The 12,123-nt window shown below is 41.5% G+C and overlaps 1 protein-coding gene across 2 annotated transcripts in view; it reads left to right on the top strand.

Annotated features, from left to right (window-relative positions):
* The window catches only part of LOC137324531 (putative deoxyribonuclease TATDN3), a 51,851-nt gene that overhangs the window by 27,513 nt on the left and 12,215 nt on the right, over positions 1-12,123 (top strand). Inside the window, exons 7-9 of one of the 2 annotated variants that reach the window (XM_067988935.1) lie at positions 4,417-4,472; positions 6,751-6,863; positions 9,592-9,669. In XM_067988935.1, coding sequence (XP_067845036.1) covers positions 4,417-4,472; positions 6,751-6,863; positions 9,592-9,669 — 247 coding nt within the window. Of the gene's footprint in view, positions 1-4,416; positions 4,473-6,750; positions 6,864-9,588; positions 9,670-12,123 lie in introns of both variants that reach the window. The other variant, XM_067988934.1, reaches the window with a different exon arrangement.

Genomic DNA, 12,123 nt, shown 5'->3' with positions numbered 1-12,123 from the left:
TATGCCAGGCCATGAGGTTACAGATTGTGCTGGAATACAATTCTGCTGCTGCTGATGGCGCACAGCACCTCATGGATGCCCAGTTTTGAGCTGCTAGATCTGTTCTGAATCTATTCCATTTAGCACGGTGGTAGTGCCACACAACACGTTGGATGGTGTCGGTGGTAGTGCCACACAACACGTTGGATGGTGTCCCCAGTGCGAAGACGGGACTTCATCTCCACGAGGACTGTGCGGTGGTCACTCCTACCAATACTGTCGTGGACAGGTGCATTTGCGACAGGTAGATTGGTGAGGATGAGGTCAAGTAAGTTTTTCCCTCGTGTTGGTTCACTCACCACCTGCCGCAGGCCCAGTCTAGCAGCTATGTCCTTCAGGACTCGGCCAGCTCGGTCAGTAGTGGTGCTACTGAGCCACTCTTGGTGATGGACATTGAAGTCCCCCACCCAGAGTACATTTTGTGCCCTTGCTACCCTCAGTGCTTCCTCCAAGTGGTGCTCAACATGGAGGAGGACTGATTCATCAGCTGAGGGAGGACGGTAGGTGGTGATCAGCAGGATGCTTCCTTGCCCATGTTTGACCTGATGCCATGAGACTTCATGGGGTCCAGAGTCAATGTTGAGGACTCCCAGGGCCACTCCCTCCTGACTGTATATCACTGTACCGCCACCTCTGATGGGTCTGTCCTGCCGGTGGGACAGGACATACCCAGGGATGGTGATGGAAGAGTCTGGAACATTGGCTGAAAGGTATGATTCTGTAAGTATGGCTATGTCAGGCTGTTGCATGACTCGTCTGTGGGACAGCTCTTCCAATTTTGGCACAAGTCCCCAGATGTTAGTAAGGAGGACCTTGCAGGGTCGACTGGGCTTGGTTTGCCGTTGTCGTGTCCGGTGCCAAGTGGTCCGATGCCGGGTGGTCCGTCCGGTTTTATTCTTATTATGACTTTTCGTAGTGAGATTTTACAACTGAGTGGCTTGCTAGGCCATTTCAGAGGGCAATTAAGAATCAACCACATTGCTGTGGGTCTGGAGTCACATATAGGCCAGACCGGGTAAGGACGGCAGGTTTCCTTCCCTAAAGGACATTAGTGAACCAGATGGGTTTTTACGACAATCCAGTAGTTTCATGGCCATCATTGCTGATACTAGTATTTTAATTCCAGATTTTTATTTAATTAATTGAATTTAAATTCGCCAGCTGCCGTGGCGGGATTTGAACTCATGACTCTGGATTTTAGTCCAGGCCTCTGGATTACTAGTCCAGTAACATAACCACTATTCTCCCACATTCCACTGTGTGTGTTGTTGATTCGTCTGGTGACCTCTCACCTATCCTTCCATCTTAGGATTTTGGTCAATGGCCAAAGTTTTACATACTCAGGGAAAAGGTGGAATTCCCAGAATTCTTACAGCACATGAAATAGGTTGACTTTGTGTCTTGGATTCCTCGGCAGGGCCTAGACCTGCAAAGGTGAAGGCTTCTGTGGGGAGCTGATGGAGTGCTCCTCTGTGCTGCTGCTGTGAGGGAACGCAGCTTCTTAGGCGCACATACCAGCTTCTCTACTGGTACTGGGAGCAGGATTCTGGTTACCAGCGATCAGTGGGAGAAAAGACCTCACCGAATTGGAAAGATCCCTGGGAGAGATTCAACCAAATATCCTTTAGTCCCTTTGAGATGCTTTGCATCTTCTGTGCACATATTGTAATGGCATGGAAACAAAGAGGGAGAAACCTAAGGGTGCCTCCTGCTTCATTTTCCACAGGGAATGCAGGCTGGATGCCCATCATACTAATTCATTACGCTCAGTTTACACCAATACAGGTGTTGGTGAATCAATGACAATTCAATCCTTCTGTGTCTGCAGACACCGTGCACTGAGAAAGCATTGACATTGGAAAGTAGTCACTAGTCCCTTGGGGCAGTCACTAACATTGGTGCTGATCCAGTGCTCAATGTACTTGTTTCTTTCTTGAAGATCAGAGAGGTAATTTTGACTTTGGGAGATAGTGTACAATGTGCGATATCAGATCAGCTGCCATTATACATCGCTCCCATAATCGGGAGAGATTTATGATGGGTGGCTGATCCGATATCACCTGTTTTACACTATTGTCCAGAGTCAAAATTACCCCCAGGTGTTCACTTCAGACTACCGCCTCCAAAGTAGTGGTGTCATCAGCACAAGGGAAAGCTTAGTGCACCACTGTAAAATCTTTTAATTTACTTGGTGGTGTCTCCTGCCATGCATTAATATACATCTTATCTCCAGGACCTAATAGTTTCCACCCCAGAGTATTAAAAGAATGAGATGAGTAAATTGCAGATACGGTAGTAATAATTTTCCAAAGCTCTATTGATTTGGAAGAGACTGTTAGCAAAAATGAAAGCACGTGGAATTGGAGGCAACCTATTGACATTGGTAGGGAATTGGTTAGGCGGTAGGAAACGGAGAATAGGGATAATGGGTATGACTAGAGGTGCCCCTCGGGGATCTGTACATGGGCCACAACTTTTCACCAAATTTATCAATGACTTAGATAAAGCAATAGAGAGCCTTATATCCAAGTTTGCTGATGACACTAAGTTAGCTGGCACAGTAAGTCGTGTAGATGAGAGCAGAAAGTTGCAAAGGGACATTGATAGATTAAGTGAGTGGACAAAACCGCAGCAGATGGAGTTCAGCGTGGGGAAGTGTGAGGTCATCCACTTTGGACCCAACAAAGATAAATCAGAGTATTTTCTAAATGATGAGAAGCTAGGAATGGGAGGAGCAGAGAGATTTAGGGGTCCATCTATAGAAATCACTAAAAACTAGTAGACAGGTACAAAAAATAATTTAAAAGGCTAATGGAATGTTAGCTTTTATCTCAATACAAAGGGATGGAAGTTACGCTACAGTTGTATAAAGCTCTGGTTAGACCACTTCTAGAATATTACGTTCAGTTCTGGGCACCGTACCTCAGGAAGGATATATTGACCTTGGAGGGGATGCAGCCCAGATTCACTAGAATGATACCAAGTCCAAAAGGTTTAAATTATGAGGACAGGTTGCATAGACTAGGCTTGTATTCTTTTGAGTATAGAAGATTGAGGGGTGATTTAATCGAGGTGTTTAAAATGATAAAAGGATTTGATAGGGTAGATAAAGAGAAACTATTTCCTCTGGTGAGGGAAACCAGAAAAAGGGAGCATAATTTTAAAATTAGAGCCAGGTGATTCAGGAGTGAAATCAGAAAACACTTCTTCACACAGAGGGTAGTAGAAATCAGGAACTCTTTTCCCTCAAAAGGCTGTGGATACCAGCTCAATTGAAGCTTTCAAGACTCAGATCAATAGATTTTTATTAGGTAAGAGTATCAAGGGATATAGAGCAAAGGTAAATGGGGTCGAGGTACAGATCAGCCATCATCAAATTGAATGGTGGAACAGGCTCAGGCTGAATGGCCTACTTTTGTTCCTATGTCCCTCTCTCACAGGCCATAGTGCTAATATTATTCAACATCAGTGTAATGGTAGTAAAATTTTGTCCATAACATCTGGTGCAGTGTAGATATTCCCCACCATCCGTGTTGGTAGAGTTTCGGAGGCAAGCTGGTTTGGCTTTTTTTAGGAACTTAGCCTGCTTGAAAACTGCTGCACTGAAGTGTCATTGTAAAGTTCTATTTTTATGTGTGATTCTTTTTGGTCATTGATGTGTTTGAAAAGATTTGTGTCTGCATTGACAGTCTTATGTTGCCAAGTTAAATCTCAATAGTTCTGTTTTCAATCATAATGGTATACTGTTTTATTTTAATTATGAGTGTCTACAGATCCTGCTAAATTGGCTATAACTTGTAGTCCATCCATAATTGGAAATTCCTGAGGACACAACTTGCATTGTCTTTTGTCAATGTTTAATTAAATGACAGGCACAGAACGTATAAGCACAAACTTAAAGAACATTACTGTGGGGTGTGGGAGTAATTTCAACGTTACAGGATGTTGCGTACAGGTGCAATACTGACATTTCTCAGCTTGGACTCCTTGTAATGAACACCCAGGTGCTGATTTCTGGAATGTGCTGTGGAGAATTTTAAGGACAGTCATCACTGAAGTTAGTGGAACTATTTTCAACTCTGTGTGTGTGTGTAGACTCTAAACAATTGGAGGGACTCCTCAGCAAGGGGGTAGAGGAGGTAGATCAAAAATGCAAAAATCTATTACCAGATCGAAATTTTTTTAAGTTCTCTTTCTTTATTTTCAAAATACCTAGCTGTAACAGGGCTAAAAGTACTGCTGCAATGATTAGAAAATTGAAACAGCCTAACATATCAGATTTTTAGCTGGAGATCACCATTTAAAATTTATTCTAATGGGTCATTCAGTATATTGCTTGCATTGTATTGTGCTAATCATTTGTTTTTTTCTTTATAGAAATGTACATTCTCGCTCTGCTGGTCGTCCAACCATTAATCTTCTGAAGGAACAAGGTTTAAAATTTAAATTTCTTGTTTTCAGTTTTATAAGTTTCACATGCACACAAAATATTAAACAGAGATTTATATAAAACCAAGTATAGTTGTCACTTTTTTGTTACATCACTCATTTTCTTTCCATTTAATTTCATCCAGTCTTTTCTTGTTCTTTCCCATTTCTCTGCCAAGAGCAGTACGTATTGTTATTTAGCCCTCTTGCCAAAGCTGTGGCATCTTTTTCCAGATACAAGTGCTAAATTTATGTGTGAGATAATAGAGCACTTGGTACCTCTTCCATAAAGCTTGCCCTCCATGACATCATTGCTATCCAAATACTGAAACTGAATTAGTTGCCAAGCTCAACACTGTTTCGCTCATGTTGGGTAACAGAATGACATCTTGTATTGGATCACCAACATCCAGTGCCATAGAGTGGAGGGATACAGGTTTAATCCCAACTGTACTGACTTCCTGATCTTAGCTGCACTGTTCAGACAGGCAAACAATGGACAAAAATCAAGGATGAACTATTGCTGTATCTCCTGAAAGCCAGCTGAGAGTGGAATTTGCAGAGACATTAAAGTTGGCTGCAGTTGATGCATAAAACAGAGGAGGCATACCCTCTCAGAAAGAAGCAATTGTCCTGCTTCTAATTTGTTTAATATAATGTATACCATATGTAATTGTTAACATTTTTTGCCATGCTTGAGAGTTATCTTGTTTACTACTTTAAGTCACTGTTACCAAGTTACTTGTATAGCCTTTGGATATGTCACATAGCATGAAGGTCATTTTAATGTGTAGAAACAAAAATATTTTTGATGTCACATGACAGGAAGGGGGGATATTATCAGAAATAATACATTTTTACCAAAAGATAGCATAAGTATTCTGTATAGCTGTGGCTGGAAGTATTGTACAAGGCTGCAGCAGACAAATGATGTCATAAACTGCAACAGCAAAGCCAAACAGTTCAGTCAGTCAAACCCCATACCTTTTGAACACTTTCTAAAATTTTATTTTAAAGAATATACTTAGGTTTTTAAAAAATCTTTTCAGAGTTATCCCACTGAATTTGTACTGTCAGAATCCACATATTTGATTACTACCATTAACTGTCACCATTATGGTTGTCCAGTTTGACCATGTACATCATGTGACAGCAAGATGGATCACTTTAAAATATAGGATTCTAACAGGGTCAGCAGTCAGAAAGAGAGAGTTTTAATGAGAACTAATGTTCTGCTTCACGGAGGTATAGCATTTGTCCATATGTTAAGTATAGGCCAATGATGATGCCGATGTCTTCAGTGCAACTCAACTGAACTTACAGCCCTGTTGGGTTTTTTTAGCTTGTTAATGCTTATGTTATTTTTCTTCTTTTCCTCCTCTTCGCTCCTAAAGGTGCTGACTGTCGCAGGGGTACAGGGGTATCAGCAGCCATGAGCAACTTTGTCCGAGGGGCGATTCTTTGTATGTCAGCCTACACAGTGGTGCTGGCACGCTACTTGACCGTGAAGAAAATTACAGCTGAGCCTGATCCTGTCTTCACCTGACCTGCACAATATGCACTTTCCAGCAGGGATCACTGAGTCAGGAGCAGGAACCCTGGCTGATATTTTCCCTCCCTAGCCCAGAGGTGCTGAGGGCAATTGCAGCATCTCAATTGCTGCCACAGCTGAGATTAGCCAAGACAGCATAAAAAAGGAATCAAACCTGGGATTTCTAATCTGTTTGGCTCAGTACAGTACAAGCAGTGCCATTACTCACTAGGATGTAAAAGGTGGTTTGAGTTGTTTAGCGGCTGTTCTTTTTTGGCATCATTGTGCCTTATTCATTAGAAATTGAAGATAATGAATGATGTAGGTGGTGAGATGATAATTGTCTCGAGTTGCTAAGATTCTTCCTATTCATCTCCAGATAACCCTTTAAGCCATATCTAATGGTTATGATGGTCCTAATTGGACAAGTACCAGCAAAATTTCCAGTATAAGCTGCAAATAAATCCTGTGGTTTTCACCAGTTCAATGCTGGCAGTGCCACTACAGATACTGGAGCTTCTTAAACTTTCGCTCTGCTATCCTGCACCTAAGATCTCTGGTCTTAGATAAGTGGGGTATGCCCATAGGGAAGAGAGTGTACCCTCCAGATTGGGCAAACATAAGCTCTACATATATGGATTCCTCAGTTTGGTTTAGCATGGTGTTTGTTTTCTAGACATGTGACTAACCTGAAAAAAAATGTATTACTATATATCATTACGCGGTAAAGCGAAATTCTTTTGTTTTTCTAGGAGCTCATAAAGTGCTGCTTCATGCTTTTGATGGAAAACCCTCCGTGGCTATGGAAGGGGTGAAAGCTGGATTTTTCTTTTCAATTCCACCATCCATTATAAGAAGCGAGCAGGTTAGACCAAATAAAATAATGTTCACTGAACATGTACGTGCTAGGCATGCAGCAGTCACATTGATTAATGCAATGAAAATCATTTTGAAGGTCCAGAACTTTATTGCTAAGTTTAAGGTACGGTATTTGTGAAAAACAAAGTCCAAGATGCTTCTGCAGCTGTCAGTTTGCTCAACCACTCCCTCACCTCCACCTTTGATGCCCTTGTTTGCAGCAAAGCCTTTACTCTCTCTTGCTCTGGTTGCCCCCCCCAAGTATGGCCCCTGTCTTCGCTGCCTCAAGTCCAAGGAGCGCAGGTTTGAGCATATCTGGTGCACAACTGACTTAGCCATCCATCATTTGAACTGCATCAAGTGCTATCGGACCTCATTCTCTTCTGTCGAAACATCATTCCAGAATGAACCTGGAGAGCAAAGATAACTCCGGCTTCTTTTCTCCACTACCAATCGTCTCCTTAAACCTTTCTCTTCTGCCTCCTCTGCCTCACCTCTGACAATAAATGCGAGGAGTACATGGACTTCTTTGTCACTAAGATTCTCTGCTGCTATCCTCCCCCCTCCTTTCCCTTTCACTTTCCCATCAAACCAAACATTCTCACAGGCTCACCCCTGCCCTAGCCCTGAACCCTAGTCTCTGTATTTCTCTCCTATCTCCCTTCATGCCCTCTTCGACCTTATCTTGTCCATGAGACCCAACCCCTGCTCTCTTGACTCCTTTCGTACTAAACTGCTGATCACCCAACTTCCCTTCCTGGCCCCCATGTTGGTTGACATTATAAATGTTCTCCCCTTCCCTTTCAAAGCCACTCGTCATCAATCCCTCCTCAATACACCCACTCTCGACCCGTCTGTCCTTCTAAACAACTGCCCCATATTCAGCCTTCCTTTCTTCTCTAGTTCTTGAACATGTTGTCATTTCCCATATCCAGGTTTAGCTTTCCCGCAACTCCCTGTTTGAATCTCTCCAATCAGATTTCTTCCCCCTCCACAACACCAAAATGGCCCTAACCAAAATCACAAATGACATCCTCTGTGACTGTGGTGCTTCATCCCTCCCCGTCCTCCATCACCTCTCTGCAGGTTTTGACACGGTCGACTAAACCATTCCCCTCCAATGCCTCTCCTCCGTTGTCCAGTCAGTCGGACTACTATCGTTTGCTTCCATTCTTTCCTCTCTGATTGTAGCCAGAGCATTTCCACCAATGATTTCTCTTCCACTGCCTGCACTGCAACCTCCAGTGTCCTCCAAGGATCTATCCTTAATTCCCTCCTCTTCCTCATCTACATGTTGCAGGTCTACAACCCCTCCACTGCTTCTGTATTGTCAGACTGCTTGTCTGACATCCAATCTTGGATGTGTCGATTCCATCCCCCTCCTCAGCCACTCCAGTCAGGCTCATTGTTCGCAACCTTGGCAACCAGAGAAATTCTTCCACCAGGCAAGGACAGAATCAGGCTTAGTGGTGATAACCCCTTAGTTGATAACCTGGCAATACCCACTGTTTGGCTCATATATGAAATGTGATCATATGGATAAGGTACTGAAGGGCTGCTGCCACTGATGGGACTCTACCACAGCAAGATGATTACATCCTTAAAACTAGGAGAGCAGAAGATTGCAGAGGGCGAAGAGAAAATGAATAAACTAGTCATGTAGGTTAGTCAGCACATATGTAAAACTTAGATGTTGATGTTCAGTATTCATTTTCACCAATTTTCAGAGTCAAATCTTGCTACCACAAGCCTGTGGGACAGACAAAGTAGTTTTGCCACAGGGGATTTTTCTTGAGGCAATTATCTTTAACTATTACAATGGGCCAGAAATTGCGCAGAGCGGCGAGACAATGCTCTCCTGCGAATTAAATTAACGAAAATACTTACTACGGGCTCTGTGGCGTCAAATTGCTTGAATTTGAACTTTAAAAAAATTGTGCGCTATCAACTCAGCCTCTGAGCAGCGTGAGTTGCCGCGCGGCTGAAAAAGTGTTTGAGGAGAAGACACGCCACAAAATCTGTCAGGAGGAGAATTCATACCCACAGATTCAGGCTGCATTATACAAGCAGGCAAGCAGACATCATTCATTTAAAGTTAGTATGTCATTGTAAATAAAAATCTAAATGTTATTAATAAAAAGCCAAAGAAATAATTGAATTAAAGAAACAGAAGGGAAAAGTTTTTTTTTAAATTTTTTTTAAATTTTTTTTTAAAGTATTTTTTTAATGAACAAAAACTATTAACATAAGGAGTAACATGAGACTCCACATTTTTAAAAGTTAATTTTTAGTTGTTTGGCAGTTATTAAGACTTACTGTGCTGTTGAAATTTAGTTTAGACCTGGTATTTTTAAGCGTACCTGTTTGGTGGCGTAATTAGTTACTTTCCAGCTGGGCAGATAAGCAAGTTAGCTCTTTTTCGATGATTTCTCTGATTGCAGCGTGCGATGGCCCTTTAGTTCGAAGCTGTCATATGCCAGCGAACCACTAAGAGCAAGTTCCGGATTTGCGCGTTTCACCGCTTCTTCAAGGAACTTGCTTCTTCAATTCGCCACTAAAAACGAAGAGCGCTGTTGAGCTCCTCCATTATTTCGGGAGTGATTTCTGGCCCATTGAGTTGTTTTCTGTGGACTTAAAAGATTTTGAAAGATGTTGTTTAATCTAACTTTTCTGACCAATTTTCGATCAGTGTAATCTGCAGACTAACTCATTTTCATATTGTTTTTCCCAAGAAGCAGAAATTGGTGAAGCAGCTGCCACTTGAGTTTATATGCCTGGAGACAGACTCTCCTGCATTAGGGCCAGAAAAACAGGTAAACCTTTTAATTCTATGTGCAATTGTCTCCCTCAAATCAAAGAAGGATATTATGGAGGAGGTCAATCCTGAAGTGGTTTAGAGCAAGGTGACCAATATGAAGCATAAAAGGAAAATTTTAGATAACTTTGTTAGGCTGAAGGAAGACTAGGCGCCAGAGCCCGACGGGATACACCCTTGGATCCTTTTAGAGCTGAGAGAAGTAACTGCAGAGGCCCTAGAAATTATATTTCAGGGCTCTATTGACTGCGGATGGCTGCCGGAGGACTGGAAAGTGGCTAATGTAGTACCCATTTTTAAAAAAGACAAAGCTAATCCGGGTAATTAAGGGCCAGTTAGCTTAACATTTGTGGTGGGGAAAATTTTAGATTCTTTAATTAAGCATAAAATTATAATGTATCTAGATAAAGAGAAAGTAGTTAGAAGTAGCCAGCACAGAATTCAAAAGGAACGACTATGCTTGACAAGCCTCATTGAGGATGTAACAGACATGGTAAATGGAGGAAATGCAGTGGATGTGGTGTACAAGGACATTGGATGGGAAATTATTCGAGAAGATTAAGGGTGGATAGAATCTGGATTAAAAATTGTCTAGAAGGAAGGAAAGAGAGAGTAGGAGTTAAGGACAGTTTTTCAGAGAGATTGGCAGCGACTCGTGGTGTTCCACAGTATTTAATTCTGGGGCCACTTCTGTTCACTGTGTTGATCATTGATTTTATTATAGGTCTAGAGGGAGTGGTGTTGAAATTTGAAGATGATACCATAGTAGGAGGTATAGTTATTTCTTTAGAAGACCAAAGGAAACTGCAAATATATATTAGTAAGATGGGAGATTGTGCTAAAAATAGCAGATGAAATTCAGTGTCAGTAAGTGTAAGGTGATGCATTTTGGTAAAAAAACAGCTGTCATTATACTCTGAATAGAAACAGACTCCGAGCTGTGGAAGAGCAGAGAGGTTTGGGGGTACAGGTTCACAGGATGCAGCACCACAGATTGATAAGGCTGATTTTTTTTAAAAAGCTTCTCAAATTCTAGGTTTTATCACAAGAGGATTAGAATATAAAAGCCAACAGATAATGATGAGCCTACATAAAACCTTAACAAGATCTCAGTTAGAGTAATGTGTGCAGTATTGGGCTCCACACCATAGAAGGGTGTTCAGGCTTTAGAGAGGGTACAATGCAGATTCACTAGGATGCTGCCTGGTATGAGGAAATAAAGATACAAAGAGATACTTTTAAAAATTAGGCCTTTTTTCATTAGAACAATGAAGATTATGTGGCAACAAAATAGAAGTATTTAAAATAATGAAAGGATGAGACAGAGTAAATAGAAGCAGACTGTTTTCAGTGGTTGAGGGGTCAAGAACAAGTGGCCATAGATACAAGATTAAATGTAAGAGATTTAGAATAGAGGGCAGGGGAAACTTCTTTACAGAGTTGTGAGGCCATGAAATTAATTTGCAGGGTTATTGGTTGAGGCAAAAATTATGTCAATATTCAAGATTAAATTGGATAGGTGGATGAAGGAAAAGGGGTTGAAGGGATATGGGATCAAGGTGGATAAATATCATTAGAACTATTTGGTCACGTGGAGGGTAAATGGAGTGGTTGGGACAAATGACATGTTTCCATTTTGCAGTGTATAGCTACTTTATGTATTCGAGTTCTTCTAGCAAAGCCATTGCATGCAAAATCCAAGACAAATAGTAGAGTTGGTCAGGGGACCTTAGTCAGCCGTCATATTGGCCTTCCAAAATGACATGAGTGAGGAGATGCTGCATTCCTCAAGTAGCTACATATTGTTGTTCCTTTTTTAATGTTTATTTATAAGAATTTTGTAGGAATAAAACAGTAACAATTACAGATGTCAAGATGCTAACTATAAATACAAATCCAAAAAGGATGAATCAGAAGCACTCTGGGAGATAAAGAATACCATAGAGCCCAACATGCAAAAATAAGGTTTGTAGAAAACAGGAGAGAGAGCCTGAAAGAAAAAGAAGAAACACAATAGCTGTTGACTAAAATAGTGCAAATAAAATCCAATCACGACAAATAGAAGAAAACTCAAAATAAATAAGCGCTGATGGATCTTCTGTAGAGTGTTTTGGGGTTGTTCTCACTCTATTGATCGGTGCAGATATCTGGTCCCCGATCTAGCCAAGGAACACTTATACCTCACGGATCGGGGTTCAAGAAAACAGGACTTATGCTAACGCACCCGGTGATGGATCACGTAGCCAAATAGCACAGAGAACACACAAACTCGGTGTTTGAATTGAATTGGAATGTTGGTTTTACTATACCGTCCACACGAAGAAAATAACAATAAAAACGGTCCTACACAGTACATTGAGTTACACACACCCACTACAGTACTTTATCCCGCTAAACTAAGAGGTTGGTGGGGTTGTTTACTTCAGACTAATTAAATAGGAGGGAACTCTGA

The sequence above is a fragment of the Heptranchias perlo genome, chromosome 8 (assembly GCF_035084215.1).
Source record: "Heptranchias perlo isolate sHepPer1 chromosome 8, sHepPer1.hap1, whole genome shotgun sequence".
NCBI classification, from domain to species: Eukaryota; Metazoa; Chordata; class Chondrichthyes; order Hexanchiformes; family Hexanchidae; genus Heptranchias; species Heptranchias perlo.
This window is presented reverse-complemented; position numbering and strand designations above follow the sequence as displayed.